Below are 18,059 nucleotides of genomic sequence, written 5' to 3'. Positions count from 1 at the left end.
GTGTGTATGAGTGTGTGGGGGTGTGTGTATGAGTGTGTATGGGGGATGTGGTGTATGTATACGTGTGTGGGAGTGTGAGTGTAGATGTGTGTATGGGGTGTGGTGTGTGTATGAGTGTGTATGTGTGTGGGTGTGAGTGTGGATGTGTGTGGGTGTGGTTGTGTATGAGTGTGTACGTGTGTGTGGGAGTGTGTACGTGTGTGTGGGTGTGTGTGGATGTGTGTGGGGGTGTGGTGTATGAGTGTGTACGTGTGTGTGGGTGTGAATGTGGATATGTGTGTGGGGTGTGGGGTGTGGGGTGTATGAGCATGTACGTGTGTGGGGTGTGTTGCGTGTGCAAGTGGGTGGGTGTGGTGTGTGCATATGTGCATGAGTATGTGGGTGTGTGGTTGTGCGTGAGGTGTGTGTATGGGGGTGTGGTGTGCATGTGTGTGTGCACATGCATGTGTGTGTGCGTGTGCATGTGTGTAGGTGTGGGTGCAGGGGTGAGTACTGCCTAGAGGAAGGAGTTGGAAAATGGAAAGGATGGTACAGAAATGCACTTATCATCTCTGGCTAGTGTTTCCCCTCATGTAAATGGTGATATATTTATACAATAAAATTTATTAGATAAAACCAAACTAATAATGTCGTGTCACTGGGCTGGCCTGTTTCCTCTGCGCTGAGGGGAGGAGTGGAGAAGGCCAGTACTCTCATGCGGAACACCTGAATGAGGACGCAGCCTGCTCTGCTGGGAGGTGGCTGCAGGGATGTGGGCAGGATGGAGGGCGGGGCTGCGCCAGCTCATCTCGCCTTCACCTGGGCTGAGCCTAGTAGGGGTGAGAGGGCTCTGGCTGCAGTGACTCCCAGGAACTAGACAAACGAGACCAGAGACTGACCGGGGACGTTCTCTCAGTGGCCGCATGGTGGGAAACCGGAGCCTCCCCTGCTGTCTCGCCTTCCTCCTCTTGAGGCCTAAGGAAGACACAGTCTCTTTAAAAACAAGCACCCCTCTGAGGCCAGTGCCTCCTGCAAGGCCTAACTTTTCACCCACGCCCACAGGGAGCAAGCTCCAAATAGCTCCCCATCCAGTCAGCCGGCAGCCTGGACAGTGCTCGGCAAGGAGCCGCCCAGAGACTTCTTCGGAGAAGCCAAGGCAGATTCTTCAGAAGGGAGCCAGGTTCCAGGCAGCACAGGCTGTGGGGCCCCGTGCTCAGGTGGCTCCAAGGCAGGGCCTCACCTGGCAGCCACTGCTCCCGGCCCCCTCCTCCTGCACCAGGCCTTCAGCCCGCCCGTGACTGGGGAAGCAAAGCTCCTCTGCCCTCATGCTCAGGCACTCCGGGCCTTCCTGACAAGGGTGCCCACTGTGAGAGGTCAAATGCAACTGGTCCCAATGTCAGGTTTCTGATGAAAGGCACCCCCTACTCCCACTTGGCAGAACACTCAGCTCCCCGGACACACGGCCACCACTCACCCAGTCTCCTCTGCGGGTCTCTCTGCAATCTGGCGTTCTTTCAGCTCAAGCTAGAGGAGGAGAAGGCCCAGGGGTCAGAGCAGCCACAGAGGCGAGCTGTGTTCTCAGATGACCTCCCTCTGGACGTGGCCCTGCACCCCCACACGCCCTGGCGTTCATTCCTTCTATAGTCAGCCCCTTCTGTCCTTTGCGTTCGGAGGTCAGTACTTCCTGCCACTTGTCTTTCCTTCCCATTGTCCCTGCTGGCCAAGCCTGTCACACCATTCTAACTACCTAACAACTGGCCTGGAGTTCTTGACATGAGGGCATAGCTGCCACCCTCCTGAGCCTCCCAGCACTGTTCCCTGCTCACCGTGGTAGGCTTCTCCAGGGCAGCAAAGCGCTCTGCCCAGCTGGCCGTGGACTTCTCAAAAGCCTCGTGCCTCTTGATGAGCTTCTCCACACTGTCCACTGTGTGTCCAAAGTCCCCGCTGGCCAGGTAGGGCTCCTGGGCGATCAGCCACGCCTCAGCCACAGAGGCGTCCCTCGAGAACTGGCACACCTCCAGCACTGCCAGGGGGAACAGGACACAGACCCCCCCACAAGGCCCAGGGCCTGTTAGCACCCAACTGCTCACTCCTGATTAGGGCCAGTGGTCAGGCTGGTGGCCTGAATAGGTGTCCCTAAACCACATGGATACCCTTGCTGCCTGCAGCCACCCCATTCCACACTGGGCCCCTAACCTAGCTTCACAATGGTTATATGTTTTTAGAGAGAGGGCTTCAATCTGTCACCCAGGCTGGAGTGCAGTGATGTGATTATGGCTCATGGCAGCCTCAGCCTCCTGGGTTCAAGTGATCCTCCCATCTCAGCCTCCCATGTGGCTGGGACTATAGGTGTGCACCACCACACCCAACTAATTTTTGTTGTTGTTGTAGATAGGGTCTCCCTATGTTGCCCAGGCTAGTCTCAAACTCCTGAGCTCAAGCAATCCTCCTGCCTTGGCCTCCCAAAGTGCTGGGATTATAGACATCACCCACCATGCTTGGCCCAATAGTTATATTTTTTAAATTATATTTTTCACTAATTAGAACCCTATTTTGAAAACAAAATGTATTTTAGATGTCTCTGAGAAGGAGTCTTCTGCCTTGAACATTCTTCCCAGCCCTTGGCTGTCTCACATGATGCTGGATGAGTGGCCAGAGGACCAGTTGGCGCTTCTTGGCTCTCAACTCCTCCTTGAGTGGTGGCTTTTCCCCACCTCTCATCAGCACCCAGCTGAAGGAGGAAGAGCCCCCTCTACGCTTGATATTCCTCAGGAGGAATGTCTGGGATTCATGAGAGCCTTACCCCAACCCCTCCCCCAGACCCCAACCCCTCCCCCAACCCTCAACCCCTCCCCCAGGGCATAGCTCTGCAGGCATACCAGCCTGGGCATGAGGCTGGGGGCAAGTGGGGCAGAGGATGGGCAGGGAGTGGGGGCAGCTGCCTGGTTAGAGGCTTCCAGCAGCGTGTCCACTCCAGCCTTCTGCCTGGACGGCTGAGGCCCCTGGCCCCAGAGCTTTGCTGAAGAGCAGTGCTGTGGGGGGCTCCTCTCTAGACAGTAGTGAAAATCCACCCATGGTGGCACCTCCCTATTCCCCTACTCCAGCGGGGGTACTCCTGCCCCCGGGCCCTGCCTCCGGGGCTCTACTCACACATGCGGAGCCGCTCCCAGCGGGCCTCCCACTTCTCATTCATCTCTTTCCTCCTAGAGGTCACCTGCTGCAGTTTCTCGCGGATCTACGGGGAGGAAAGGGAGAAAAGTTCAGGCCTGGCAAACCCTTCCCCATCTGAGGCAGTGCATAGATGGGTCCTGCAAAGAATGCCAGGTTTGGTTCTACAGTCCTGGCTTCAAGTCTTGGCCCAGCTACTTGCCAGCTGTGCGGCCTGGGGCATGTTACTTAACCTCTCTGAGGCCCATGCGCCTCTCCTATCAAAGGAGGTCACCACCTCCAAAGTGTGTGCACCTGTGGGTGTTAGGCAGGTTATGAGCCTGCTCTGCTTTACTGAGTGGCCAGCTCCTTAAGGCAGGGAGTGTACTTGCTGGGGCTGCAATCCCCGGGCCTGTGTGCAGCCCTGATCTCTATGAGTGAGAGCAAGACAAGCTCCTCAGAAAAGCTGCAGCTCTCAGCTCCCTCCCAGGAGGCTGCCTGGCTCGCCTCCATCCCTGCCGTCCCCTCACCTCCTCTGAGGCCTGGTGCTGCCGCTGCAGCAGGGACTCGCCAAGCTCCAGGCAGGCACTGAAGTTCTTGCTCCGGGTTTCAATCTCTGCATTGATGCCCTGGTGATACTTCATGAGCAATTCCACAGAGGAGACATCCCTGGGGGACAGGAGGACAAGGGAAGAAGGGAACTCTGGGTCACTCTGGCCTGCCTCTGTGTCCCAACCAGAGGGGCCCACCTCCCCGTGCCTGTGGGAGTCAGACCCTGCTCCCTCCTCTCTCTCTGGCCAGCCAGGGGGTCCTCCGCCAGCCCAGTCCCAGCAGGAACACAGATGCCCTAGTATCTCCCATTGCTCAGTGGCCAGAGCATGGGCAGTGGGTACAGAAATCCCCAAAGAAGCCTGGGAATATTACTGGGCAATAAAAAGGAATAGGGTACTGACTGATGCTACAACATGGATGCATCTTGAAAACATTATATGAAGGGAAAGCAGTCAGTCACAAAAGACCACATATTGTATTATTCCATTTATATGAAATGTCCAGCATAGGCAAATCTAGAGAGATAGAAAGTCATGTAGTGGTTTCCAGGAACTGGGAAGAGAGAGGCATGGGGAGTGACTGCTAATAGGGACGGAGTCATGAAAATCTTCTAACCTTAGATTGTGGGGATAGTTGTGTAACAGCGAATATATTAAAAACCATTGAATGATACACCCTAAATGGATGAAGTGTGGTATGGGAGTTATATCTCTGTAAGAATGTTAAAAGTAAGACCATCAGGACAGACACTGTAGGGGCAGAAGGATGGAGATGGATCAGCAATAACTGATGAAGTTGCACAGACTGGGCAGAGTGGTCTGATCTCTGCAGGGGCTCTCACTGCCCAATGCCTGACTCCTCCTCTCATGGACAATGAGCTTCTTCCTGAGTTTCGGGGGAAGGGCCCCCTCACATCCCAGGGCTAGGAGAAGAATGCGCAATCTTAGACCTACCCAGCTTTGGACATGTGAGTTGCTTATTTTCACTGACAGCCATGGTCACTGTGCCCATTGGAGAACCTGAATGACAGATGTCTCTCTCTCTACACCCAGGACTCTCCTGACTCTTAAACGATTGGTCCTCCCAGTGGAAGCTGAGCCAGGCCATTTCTGCCTAGATCCAGCCTCAGGCCTCAAGTGTCCCCCAGGGATTTTCATGGACCAATAATCCAGGACTGTCCCTCCAGGGACGAGCCCCAGTGCAGCACCCTGGTTGGCCGGGATCCTCTGGCCTGGAGAGGAGCTGCCTCTGCCTCAAGGACGCTCCCCTCACCTGGGCCTCTCCTGGGTCTCGATCTGCCGGATGATGCTCTCCATCCAGGAGAGGAGGTCACGGGCCATGCTGAAGAAGCGGAATTTATCCGCCGTGTCCACTAGCTGGGTCCGGCGCCCGGCACAGGCATCGAGCAGTGCCTGCCACATGGCAGACACCTCCTGCTCCTTGTTCTGGATGGCCTCTGCCTTCTCCCCAGCATATGCTGTCTGCAGACGGGTGGCCACGTCCTGGAACTGCTGCACCTGTGGTCAGGCAGAACCAGACATTGTTCCCTGGACATCGTTCCCTAGGTGCTGTGGTCCTAGGACTGGAAGGGCAGCTACATTCTCCTGGCCTACCAACTCAGGGCACTGCTGGAAGGTAGGATCTTCAGCCTCCACCCAGGGGGTGCTATAGGAGAAGGCTCCTTGCTTTGACACTTCTGCCTACCCAAGATACCTCTTGAACTTTGTGAAGGTTTGGGAGTGAGAGGAACTCCGTGCCCTTTGATCTCCTCAACAGTACACTAATGAGAGGAACTACGTACCAGGCACTGTTCTAAACACTTTCTATTGATGAACTCTCTTCATCTTTCCAACAAACCCATGAAGGAGGTACTATTACTGTTGCTATTTTTGAGATGGGGAAAACGAGGCACAGGGAAGCTAAGTAACTGGTCCAGGGTCCCTCAAACTAGTAAAGGGCTACAGTTGGGATTTGCACCGTGCTCCTGAGTCCTCATTCTTAACCACTCTGTGTGCTGCCTCTCTAAGGAAGGGGTTGCACCAGATCCCCTGATTGAGGCTGGCCCCGGAGACAGTGACACCTCACTCCTAAGACCTCAGTGGGACTACATCTATCTCAGGGGCCCTGGCATCCCCAAATGCAACAGCCACACACCAGGCCCTCCACTCCAGCTGGAGGACACATCCCTAAGAGATCCCCTTTTGGATGAACCAGGGGCCCAGTGTACCCTGGTGTTCTGTCCCCAACCCCCGCGGGGCTGGTCTGGGATTGCACAGCCAGCCTACCTCTCCCTGCTGCACTGGAAGCTGGGGGAGCCCTCAGCAACAGGGCCACCTTGCATTTGCCCTTTCTATCATACCAAGCTCTGGGGGACCCTAGGGATCTGTGGAGGGCAGAAATGACAGGGGCTTTGCCGGGGAAGGCAGGGGTTTGAACAGTAGAACTTGGGGGCTCTGCAGCTCCCATGTGGAAAGGTTGAAGTGCCTGGTGCTAAGTGTGTGGGGTCTATAGCTAGACTGCCAGGGTCTGAGCCCTGGCTCTACTGTGTACCCACATGTTCCTGGGAAACTTATGGGCCCTCTACCCCTCCCTTTTCTCATCTGCAAAGTGCAGGGAATATTAGCAGCTGCCTCAGAGGATGGCCTTGAGGGTCCAATGGCTACATACATTGCTCAGAAAAGCACCTGGTGCTAGAAAAGTGCTGTGCATGTGTTCACTAATAATACTGTACAACTGGAGAAACTGCACTGTATAGTATTATATGCATCGGCCTTTTGTGAGGATTCAGTTTAAAGAACGACTTCTGAAGCTAAGGAACATCTGAAAGCCACTGCTCCCTGCCCTGAGCTCCTGGCTGTCTAAGGAGGCGAAACCTCCTGGCACCCATCCTAGAGGTTTCCCCGCTGACAGCCAGGTTGGGACTGACACCCAGGTCTCCTGGAAGTTGGTAGCAGGTGGGTGGCTGAAGGTACCTGGACACCCAGCAGGTGGAGCTCCCGCTCGAAGGCCGTGTGCACCCGGTGGAAGGACTCCGCCGTGCTGGCGTCCAGCCCCACGTCCTCTGGCAGCTCGCGGTGCTTCTCGTCGATGAGGCCCAGGATCTCGGCACCCGTGTAGAAGTAGCGGTGCAGGTCGTAGGAGGCGGCCAGCAGCTGCATACGCGTGTCGATGAGCTCCAGCAGGTCTGCCCACATCTCGTTCAGCCCGTCCTTCCACTCAGCGATGGTGGCCGCCTCGCTGTGGCCCGCGTCGATGAGTCGCTCGATGAAGGCATTCACGTTGTCCACCCGCTCCTGCCCAATCGCCCCGGTCTCCCGGGCAAAGTCCCGGAACTTGTCCCGCAGAAGCTGGGTGTGGGGCAGACAGAAATGTGGTTATGGGGTGCAGAGGGGTTATAGGTGTCACCAGCTTAGCGGAAGACATTCCCAGGCAGTGACTGCAGCACCGGGAGCCACACTGTCACACCTTCCCCAGGGCAGGCCCCATCTGCGGGTCCCACCTCACACTGGGGAAGTCGCATCCTGCGCAGCACTCTGTGTGTCTCGAGTGAGGGCTGGCTGCGTCTACTGCATTAGAGAAAGACAAAGACAGCAGGAGCTGTGGCTACTCACAGTCACGTGGTCAAAGTCTTGCCCCATTTCCGGGGAAGAGGCCACCAGCTCCTTTTCTGAAATCCACTGCTCCAGGTCGTCAGTCTCCCGCTTGAGCTGGAACAGGTGGTACATGTTCTCCAGCTTGCGCTTGCGCTCTTCCGCCACGTCCTTCAGCCCTGCATAGTGCTTGTCCACTTGCCCCTGAAGCCTGATGATCTGCTCCCTGGAATTCAAAACCAAGAAGGCCCTCAGAGACAGCAGCCACGAACCCAGAGCAGTGGCTCGGGGGAGCCAACATATGCTGACCACAGCCCCCTGGCAGGGATAGGTAGGGAGTGAAGCTCTGGAGAAATGACAGGGGCTTTGCCGGGGAAGAGCTGGGGAGAGAAGGGGCCACACCCTAGCTTCAGTGGATGACACACTGTGTTCTGGAGGAGTGCTTCCCGTGGTGCCCCTCAATCTGGCAAGCTTAGAGGGACAAGTGCAAATGGGGAATGCCTCCATTGTTCTTCCAGAGAGGCTGGGGGAGCAGCACTGCCTGAGCAGGGCTCCTGCAGCAACAACTCTGCTCAGCCCTCCAGGGAGGGACAGGACATACTAGGGGCCCAGACAGTGTGGGTCCCGGGGAAAATCTGGGGTGGCTGCTGAGGACCCACAGTGGTGGGCACCTTAATGGCAGCTGAGGTCAGGGCTGTGGCTGGGGGCAGTGTGTGGTCTGTGGCCCAGTGGGTTCCCATGTATGCAGGATCCACAAAACCTCACAGCCCAGGTGGGCACAGGTTTCCACCTGCATTCCTACATCGTGGTTCTGTCTGGACCATAAAAAGAAAAGCTAAAGTAGTCTTCAGTGTCCCTTAGCATATTGTAACCCTTTGGAAAATTGGTGCTATCAGGTCACCAAGAGGGTAGTTTTGCTAACCCCTTCTCTTTTCATTTTGCAAACCAGGGCCTTGTTGACCCAGCTGGAAGTGACTCACACAAAACCAAGGCATTAAATGAAATTGGATCCATCACCAGTCCTGCGGCAATTTTCTCCAGCCCTATTAGTGAAAACTGTTTCCATTTTCCTCTTAAATCTGAAGGGACATTGGCTGGTGGGCCCCTGGCTTGATCCCCATCTCCTGACCGAGTCAGCCCAGGGGGCACACACACCCCTCAGGGTGGCCTGCAGACAGCAGGCCCTGGGCCCGGCTGGCCAGCTGCTTGATGTTCCGGCCATAGTCCTCCACCGCACGCTGCTGCCTCAAATGCCGCTTCAGCATCACGATGGCGCCCTCTTCATCCTAGAACGCAGCAGACAGTCAGCGCCAGAGCTCAGCCTGGCCATGATCCCTCCCTTGGCAAGTTGTGCCCCTGCTCCTGGAGGTGCCTTAGGGAGGAGGGGAGCAGGCTTGTGGGACACCCGTAGGAGAGCCGCACATGTTCCCTTCCTGCCTTTCTGATTTCCCAGCAATGCCCGTGTCCTACCTCCCTCTCCAGACTCCCCCGATTTGTATCTGACATATACCCTTCCTTTCGTGCCCTAACCCCTGTCCCCATGAAAACATCATATATCATTCCAGCTTTGAGAGACCCCCACCTGTCACCTCTCACCCCATCTCTTTCATAGCAGTTCACCAGTACAGAATCCATGGCAAAGAAAAGTAGAGAACCCCTGGGTTAGAGCAAACCTAAGTGGGCAAACAGGAGGCACCTGGCTGCAGCGTGTGCCCTGCAGGGGTGTGTCCAAGCAGGCACCAAGGGAGGGCAGGGAGTCTGTGGGTTCCTCGTGCCCCTCCCCTGGCCTCACTCCTCACACAGTTGGACTCACAAGGCTCCCCACGGACAGCCAACCTCAACTCTTCCTCTCTGCCTTGGCACCCTGGCTGGTATCCCCTGCCTGAACAGACCTTGGGGATCTCATCAGAGATGACGTAGAGTTCCTGCTCGCCAATCCAGGCCTCAGCCTCATCCGCATCCAGGTAGTACTGCTGTGCCTCGTTGGCGTCCCTCAGTCGCTGCAGCCTCCCAGCTGCTGCCTCCTGCAGCTTATCCCAGGAGCTCTGCAGGTGTCTCAGGCGCTCCTCGAGGTCCTGGCAGTCGATCTCCGCTGCCTCCACCAGCTGCTGCCCTCTCTGAAGCACATCCTCAACCCGCGGCGTATGGCCCAGAATCTCATTCTGCAGTGTCTGTGGCCAGAAGGAAGAGCTCAGGGCAGGGCCTTCCCACCATGGCGGGGAGGCTGCTTCTGCAGTGGCAGCATAGCTCTGACACCCTTGGTCCCTCTCACCCCCTGTTGCTAGAGCAGAGCAGGTGATGGCGATAAGAACTACCAAGGACCTCTTGCAGGCTGCTAAGCACCTCACGTGCACCATTCTTGCACCCTCAGGTGGCCTGCTGAGATAAGCATGTGGAAACTGGCATGCAGCAGTGAAGTCACTCAGTGGCAGAGCCGGATTTGAACACAGCTCCACCTGACCCGGAAGCCCGTGCTCTTGACTGTCCCCTATCTTCCTATGCTTCAGCAGAGCTTGATTCCTTAGGCGTATGTGTTGGAAGGAAAAGAAAAATGGCCTTTTTGATACCTTGTTCTAACAGCTTTTGCAGGATTTATGCAGGATCATTTATGTGGGAGCCGCACAACCTGGCAGCTCAGGTGGACACAGTTTTCGCCTTCCATCTAAAAGAACAGGTGACAGCAGCCCCTTGTTTACAGTCTTAGCTTTTGTTTCGTTTTTCCCTACTTCTATTTCTCAAATCTTTTGTGAGCTTTGCATTAGTCCCTGTTTGAGCCTTCGGTCATGAACATGGCCTCTTCCTCCCACCCTGGTGGCTGGGTCACCTTTTTCTTCAGGACGCCCTGACACGGGCTACTTGCTTTCTAGGTCCTAGAGGCCGGGCTAGCTGCTGCTGGTGTGTGGGCTCCTGAGCTCCATATATCTCGCTACCTGTTTCTTCCCTCTCTATAATTTTCCTGTGGCCTTTAAAACTGGAAGGCAGGGGCAAGAGCAGCCCACGTGAGCAGTACAGTGATAGCCAGCATTTGAAATATATACAAAATAACCACATCTACAAGTCACATAACTTGCTGAAATGCATTTGTATACTTTATGCTCAGAATCTCAATTTTTACAATTTCCTGCAGTCTCTGCAATTGCATTCAAGCAACCCATGTTTTCAGCTCCATTTGCTTGTTACTCAGATCTTAAGACCTTTGCATGGTGGCCTGAAAATTAATTTCTTTCTTTTTTTTTAAAAGATAGGGTCTCACTCCAGTCACCCAGGCTGGAGTGCAGTGGCACAATCACAGCTTACTGGGCCTCAACTTCCCAGGCTCAGATGGGAAGTAGGCTCAGATCCCAAGTAGCTTGGATTACCGGTATGTACCACCACATCTGGCTAATTTTTTGTATTTTTTGTAGAGATGGGGTTTTGCCATGTTGCCCAGGCTGGTCTCAAACTCCTGGGCTCAGGCTATCCACCCACCTCGGCCTCCCGAAGTGCTGGGATTACAGATGAGCCACTGCGCCAAGCCTAAAAAGGTATTTCTTTCTTTTTAAGCAATTACTTTCTAGTATCTGTGCAGGGTACTTACGTTTAATGTCTTCTTCCCCATCTTCATTCATTCAACTACTATGTATTAAGTTCTTTTCTATGTACCAGACCCTGGTCTAGGTAATAGGGACAATATAGAAACAAGAAAAATGAAAATCCCTGTACTCTAAAGCTTACAACCTGGTAGAGGAAATAGAAGGTAAACATGCAAATAAATGAATAAACAAAGGCTGGGCCTTCCTCCCTGGGGGCTACAAGGAAAAGACAACAGTGGGATGAAGAACGTCTGCTGTGATGTGGCAGGAGCCACTTTAGCTAAGGGAGTCAGGGAGGCCCCTCTGAGGAGACGACACTTGACCACGAATGACGGGAGGGAGGCAGCCACACAGAGATCTGGAGGTGAGTGTTCCTGGCAAGAGGACTGAACAAGTGCAAAGGTTCTGGGGTGGTCTTGAGCTGGGACTGTCTGAGGCCACAGAGAGGGCAAGAAGAGCTGGAATACAGTGAAGGAGGGCAAAGTGAGAAGAGCTGAGATTCAGAGGAAGGCAGGGGCCATATCAGGCATGACTGGTTCTTAATCCTGATTGCCCACTGAATAACCCAGGGAAATAGATGCAGCTAGGAGCCTACCCCCAGAGATCCTAATTGATCTGAGGTGGGACCTGGGCATTCACCTGTCTAAAAGGTGCCTAGGTGATTTGAGTGTACAGCCCGGTGTGAGAACTCTTCATGTAGTACCTTGTGGAATGTGTTCTAATTGCAATGAATAGTCCCGAGAGCAGTGGTCCCCAAAGTGGAGTCCTGAACCAGCAGCATCAGCATCACCCAGGATCTTGCTGGAAATGCAAATTATCAGGCTCTACCCGCAGAGCTTGATGCAGTGGATCTGGGGGTGGCACGCAGTTAAGTTGTGTGAACTCACCCAGAGGTCTTGTTAAAGGAGTTGCATATTGGAGTTTGAGAACCATTGCAATAGAGGGTTTTAAGTGGGAAAATGATAAAACTGGATTTATGGTTTAGCCAGGTGAGCCTAAAATAGTCTTCACTAGGGCAGTCACGCTTTCCCAAGAGGCTGCCTTTCCCTTCTTGGTTAGGGGAACCCCATCCATATTTGTCTTGTCCTTTTCCTGAAATAGCAACTGCCAGCCAGGGGAGTTAAAAACCTTTGAACAATAACACTTATAGAGGCTGCACAGAATCAAAAATCCTAGTGTCGGAAAGACTAGAGTTGGCTCATTTTACAATTAAGGAAACTGAGGTCCCAAGGATACCATGTCCTACCAGCCTTCCACCTTTAGCTGAAGGTTGTGGCATTAACTGAGGATGGATTTCTATCATCTTCTAGCCCAGGTCCCTGCATGTGGCTGCTGGAGTCTCTGTGACCAGATCGCATCAACCAGAAGCAAAGGGCCTAAGGCAGCTTTGAAGAAACCTCTCTGAATATAATCCAGGCCTCTGCACTGCTGCTGGGCTCAAACGGTCCTGTGAGCAGATGTCAGTTGCTACCAACGTGGGGAAAGGGAGTGCTGTCTGCTATGACTTTCCTTCCTCAAGGAGTTGCAGTACTAACAGGGCACTCTGGGACATGTCGCTTTTCTCTGGGATCTAAGTTCCTGGGCTCTCCTTGCTGACCCAGAGAGCATGCAGAGGGAGGGTCTCTCTGTCCAAGAAGGGTCTGTGGCCATCTCTCTGGCCGCTGCGACCCCACACAGCCAGCTTCCTTGCATGATTCAGGCTCCTGCTGCAGCCCTGATCCAAGAGGGAGTGCTTGGCATCTGCTCACGTCCAGGATTCTGACCAGGGCCACAGGAGCTCCCAATCAGGGCTAAGCGAGTGCCAAAAAGCAGAGGGATGTTTGCTCCAAGGGCTCGGAGTCCAAAGTTAGTGGCTTCCTAATGGAATTTGAGCCCCACAAGTATCCTCACATGTCCAGAGAAATGGGGCCTACTTACCCCAAGGACACCGCACATGCCAAGCTCAGCCCTGGAAGAGGGGCAAGGCAGTGTTGTGGGAGAGAGACCAGGAGTTACTGCCTTCCTCGCAGGCAGACCAGTGGACACACTGAGTACACAGCTACTGAAGCACATCAACCTCCAGGCCAGGGCCCCCAAGACCCTGCATTCACCTGTGCCTGACGGAGGCTGAATGGCCCTGAATCCCCAAGCACCAGGATTCCTCCCTCCTCTGTGATCCTTCCAGAATTTGCTCTATAATCACAAAAACCTGCTCTTTCTGCTCTAAGACTACCAATACGGTTTGGAGACCCCAAAGCTGCCAACAGGAACACTAACCTGCCGTTGCTAGCCTTCTGCAGGCCAGGGCTGGGCCCACCCCTGTGGGGCCAGGTGGGGGTGAGGAGGGGCGGGTACGACTGGCGAGGTGAGGCAGGACTCACCTGGTTCTTCTTCATGAACAGCTGCACAGTTTGCAGATTAGTGCCATAGTCGGCTGACTGGGCCAGAGGCAGCCTCTCCTCCACCCAGAGCTGCAGAGACCAGAAGGCAGGGGAGAGCTGATGACAATCATGGCCACCCTTTCCCGAGTGCTCACTATGGGCGGGGTAGAGCTTTGCTGGCAGTGTCTCCCCAGTTCCTCCCAACATCCCATCAGGGTTTTGTCCCCCTTTTATAGATGGGAATATTCAGGGATTTTGAACTGAGGTTCCAAATAACTTGCTCCTAGTCAGACAGTGGGACGGTAACGTAGCTGGATCTCGAACCCAAGTCTGTCTGACCCCAAAGTCCATGTTCTTCACTGAGCAATACTAGCAAGTGAACAGTGAGTTCCCACCAAAAGCACTGACTTGAGCTTTCTATTTAATGTAATCCTCACAACACCCCTATGAGATGAGGGGTGAGGTGACCAGTCATCTGCTGCCAAGAATTGCTCTGGGTGGCAGCCAGCTACTCTGATGGCAGCTGGTGGCTCCGCCTCAGGGGGTGGGGAGAAGCTGTGGCCCACGCACCGTCTCATCCTCTACGTCCCGGTTGATCTGCAGCTTGGCTCTGGATGATTCCAGCTGCTTCTTCCTCCTCCCCAGGGGTTCCAGGAGGTCCAGGAACCGCTTCTCGATGCTCAAGTCTACGTCTCCTGCCTCCTCTCCTGTTGAAGGCACCTGGGCAAACAGCTCCCCCAGCTCCTCTTTCCGCACATTCACTTGGTCCTCCACTCGCTGAGACACAAGGGGACGGTGTCAGCACCAGCCTTGGCGCCTGGACAGCCCCTCCATCTTCTTCATTCATCTGCATCCCACCCCTCCTTTAAGGCCCAATTTGAGCTCAACTTCCTCCAAGGAGTCTCCTTGGATGCTCCCACTCATCTTTCCCTCCTCTGAGTGCCTGTTCTCTTTCTCATGCGCCCTTTTGGGTCTCTGTCCTACCCACTGCAAAAGGGGTTGGAGATGGATTAGAAACCAGGCGACATTTTTGCATGATAAAAGCAAGTCCAGTTAAGAGAAAGAGTAGGAGTGCTTACTTTAAGGTTTCAGATTGTGCTCAAAGAAATTAGAGAAGACACAAACAAATGGAAAAACATCTCATGCTCATGGGTAGGAATAATTAATATAGTTAAAATGGCTATACTGCTCAAAGCAATTTACAGATTCAATGCTGTTCCTATCACAAGCACTAATGACATTCTTCAAAGAACTAGAAAAATTATCATTATTATTATTATTTTTGAGATGGAGTTTTGCTCTTGTTGCCCAGGCTGGAGTGCAATGGTACGATCTCAGCTCACTGCAATCTCTGCTTGCTGCGTTCAAGTGATTCTCCTGCCTCAGTCTCCCAAGTAGCTAGGATCATAGGGGTGCACTACCACACCCAGCTAGTTTTGTATTTTTAGTAGAGACAGGGTTTCTCCATGTTGGTCAGGCTGGTCTCGAACTCCCGACCTCAGGTGATCCACCTGCCTTGGTCTCCCAAAGTGCTGGGATTACAGGCATGAGCCACCATGCCCGGCCTAGAAAAATTATTTAAAAATTTATATGAAACCAAAAAAGAGCCTGAATGGCCAAGGCAATCCTAAGCAAAAAGGATAAAGCTGGAGGAATCACATTACCGGAATTCAAATTATACTACAAGGCTACAGTGACAAAAACAGCATGGTATTGGTACAAAAACAGGCATATTGACCAATGGAACAGAATAGAGAGTCCAGAAATAAGGCCACACACCTACCACCATCTGATCTTTGACAAAGCTGACAAAAACAAACAATGAGGAAAAGACTCCCTATTTAATAAATGGTGCTGGGAGAACTGGCTAGCTATATGCAGAAAATTGAAGCTGGACCCCTCCCTTACACAATATACAAAAATAAACTCAGGTGGATTAAAGACTTAAATGTAAAACTCAAAACTATAAAAAGCCTGGAAGACAACCTAGGCAATATCATCCTGGACATAGGAATGGGCAAAGATTTCATGATAAAGACACTAAAAGCAATCGCAACAAAAGCAAAAATTGACAAATGAGATCTAATTAAACTTAAGAGCTTCTGCACAGCAAAAGAAACTATCAACAGAGTAAACAGCCTACAAAATGAGAGAAAATATTTGCAAACTATGGATCTGATAAGGGTCTAACATCCTGCATCTATAAGAAACTTAAATTTACAAGAGGAAAACAAACAATCCCATTAAAAAGTGGGCAAAGGACATGAACAGACACTTTTCAAAAGAAGACACACATGCAGGCAAAAACATATGAAAAAAAGCTCAATATCATTGATCATTAGAGAAATGCAAATCCTAACCACAGTGAGATACCATCTCACACCAGTCAGAATGGCTATTATCAAAAAATCAAAAAATAACAGATGCTGGCGAGGTTGCAGAAAAAAGGAAACCCTTATACACTGTTGGTGGGAGTGTGAATTAGTTCAACCAGTGTGGAAAACAGTATGGCAATTCCTCAAGAGCTAAAAACAGAACTACTATTTGACCCAGCAATCCCATTACTGGGTATATACCCAGAGGAATGTAAAGCATTCTACCATAAATACACATGTACACTTACGTTCACTGTAGCACTGTTCACAATAACAAAGACATGGACTCAACCTAAATGCCCATCAATGACAGACTGGATAAAGAAAATATGATATATATACACCATGGAATACTTTGCAGCCATAAAAGAAGAATGAGATCATGTCTTTTGTGCGAACATGGATAGGGCTGGGGCCATTATCCTTAGCAAACTGATGCAGGAACAGAAAACCAAATACCACATGTTCTCACTTATAAGTGGGAGCTAAGTGAGAAGAACTTATGAACACAAGGAAACAACAGTAGGCGTTCCAGCTTCTGGGACACCGGGGCTATAAACTGGGGCTTCTCATCCATCAGCTGCTTTCTTTCCTAGGGGTAAGAAGGAGGAGAGCTCACATTCTGGGCTGACTGGACCTTGGATCAGCCCTGCTCCTAATGGTTGCAAGAGGCTACCCAAGAGGAGATCAGCAAGGCGAAGAATCTTCATAGAATGTGGGTGAGGCGCAACCAAAACAGACACTAGGGTGTACTTGACGGGGGGAGGGTAGGAGAAGGGAGGGGAGCAGAAAAGATAACTATTGGGTGTTGAGCTTAAAACCTGGGTAATGGAATAATACGTGCAATAAACCCCCATGACATGTGTAACAAACCTTCACATGTACCCCCAAACCTAAAATTAAAAATAAAGGTGTCAGATTGGCTTCCACGACCCCTTCTATCCTAACACTCTAAGTCTACAACCCACTCACGTGCCTTCAGCTTAGCCAACATCCGATTGACACTGGTCAGGTCCTTGCCCGGGTCATCTGACCGCAGCTGGTCCTCCATGGCGCTGATCCACTTGTTGAGGTCAGCATGGGTCTGCAAGCGCAGGTCGGAGCTCCTGGCAGCTGAGAGGTGCTGGGTCTTCTCCTTTGTGGTGGCCTGCAGCTCATCCCAGAGCCGGTGCAGGGCTTCCAGCTTCTGGGACACCAGGGCTGTAAACTGGGGCTTCTCATCCATCAGCTGCTTTCCTTCCTAGGGTCAAGAAGGAGGGGAGCTCACATTCTGGGCTGAATGGGCCTTAGGTGAGCCCTGCTCCTAATGGTTGCAAGAGACTACCCAAGAGGAGATCAGCAAGGTGAAGAATCTTCATAGAATGTGGGTGAGGCGCAACTGAAATTGACTCTGAATCCCCAGCATTAGCAGGGGTGTCCAACCTTTTGGCTTCCCTGGGACACATTGGAAGAAGAATTGTCTTGGGACACACATAAAATACATTAACACAATAGCTGATGAGTGAAAAAAAAAAGTCTGTGCATAATTTTCATGATATGCACCACCACAGACTAGGAAAAAGTCCTCATATTCAAAGGGTTAGACACTGCTGGTAGGGGAAGCCGGGCAGGGAGAGCAGCGCTGAGGGCAATGATTCAGGGAGACTGCAGCACGGGAGCTGCAGACAAGGGTCAGCTGCTGCAAGAAAAAGGATTCCAGACCCATCCAAGTACAGCCAATGCAGAAACTGCCCCGTGAGTTCCCGAGGTTGTGCACTAACCTTCACTGACCTCCTTTGGTTACTGAAGTTGCCTTGTCTGGTTTTCATCTGCATAGATGTATCATTTTTGGGTGGGCACAGTGTGATATAAATTGGACTTAGGAATCTATATCAGTAATAATAGTTAATTTTTTTCGGAGACAGAGTCTCTCTCTGTTGCCCAGGCTGGAGTGTAGTGGCATAATCTTGGCTTACTGCAACCTCCTCCCGCCAGTTTAAACCCTTTTGTGTCTCAGCCTCCTGAGTAGCTGGGATTACAGGCATATGCAACCATACCCAGCTAATTTTTGTATTTTTAGTAGAGATGGGATTTCGCCATGTTGGCTAGGCTGTTCTTGAACTCCTGACCTCAAGTGATCTGCCCACCTCGGCCTCCCAAAGTGCTGGGATTACAGCCGTGAGCCACTGTGCCTGGCCTAAAAGTTACTATTTATTGAGTGTCTCATAATTGCCAAGTACTATGCTAAATGTTTCATTTGTCTTTAAGTATTTAGTGCTCCCAACTCCACTGGGAAGGTCCTATTATTACTCTCATTTCATAGAGGAAGAAACTGAGGCACAGGGAGGTTAAGAAATCAGTCTGATCCTAGGGCTGCTTTTTCATGGACAGCCATGGTAGAAAGGAGCAAAGGTAGTGATTTCCACATCTAATTCCAGCCACATTTGGACTTGTCCACTGGGCAAACTCTCTACAGAGGGGTCCCTTAGTTCACCATCTACAAGG

The 18,059-nt window shown here is 52.2% G+C and overlaps 3 protein-coding genes across 5 annotated transcripts in view; 2 read left to right on the top strand and 1 right to left on the bottom strand.

Annotated features, from left to right (window-relative positions):
• The window catches only part of LOC126959764 (peptidyl-prolyl cis-trans isomerase A-like), a 399,629-nt gene that overhangs the window by 44,930 nt on the left and 336,640 nt on the right, over positions 1–18,059 (top strand). The window lies entirely within an intron of this gene.
• Positions 1–18,059, top strand: part of CHURC1 (churchill domain containing 1) — a 476,524-nt gene that overhangs the window by 299,794 nt on the left and 158,671 nt on the right. The window lies entirely within an intron of this gene.
• SPTB (spectrin beta, erythrocytic) overlaps positions 1–18,059 on the bottom strand; it is a 137,183-nt gene that overhangs the window by 20,098 nt on the left and 99,026 nt on the right. For all 3 annotated transcript variants that reach the window (XM_050799238.1, XM_050799240.1, XM_050799239.1), the window contains exons 20-32: positions 16,548–16,815; positions 13,771–13,973; positions 13,201–13,290; positions 9,161–9,439; positions 8,424–8,554; positions 7,290–7,494; positions 6,651–7,025; positions 4,951–5,195; positions 3,657–3,795; positions 3,130–3,214; positions 1,806–2,002; positions 1,454–1,503; positions 879–954 (exon numbers count right to left, since the gene is read on the bottom strand). In XM_050799238.1, coding sequence (XP_050655195.1) covers positions 879–954; positions 1,454–1,503; positions 1,806–2,002; positions 3,130–3,214; positions 3,657–3,795; positions 4,951–5,195; positions 6,651–7,025; positions 7,290–7,494; positions 8,424–8,554; positions 9,161–9,439; positions 13,201–13,290; positions 13,771–13,973; positions 16,548–16,815 — 2,343 coding nt within the window. The remainder of the gene's footprint in view (positions 1–878; positions 955–1,453; positions 1,504–1,805; positions 2,003–3,129; positions 3,215–3,656; positions 3,796–4,950; positions 5,196–6,650; positions 7,026–7,289; positions 7,495–8,423; positions 8,555–9,160; positions 9,440–13,200; positions 13,291–13,770; positions 13,974–16,547; positions 16,816–18,059) is intronic.

Source organism: Macaca thibetana, chromosome 7 (genome assembly GCF_024542745.1).
Source record: "Macaca thibetana thibetana isolate TM-01 chromosome 7, ASM2454274v1, whole genome shotgun sequence".
Taxonomy (NCBI): Eukaryota; Metazoa; Chordata; class Mammalia; order Primates; family Cercopithecidae; genus Macaca; species Macaca thibetana.
Note: the sequence above shows the minus strand (reverse complement) of the source record. Positions and strands in the feature narration are given on the sequence as shown.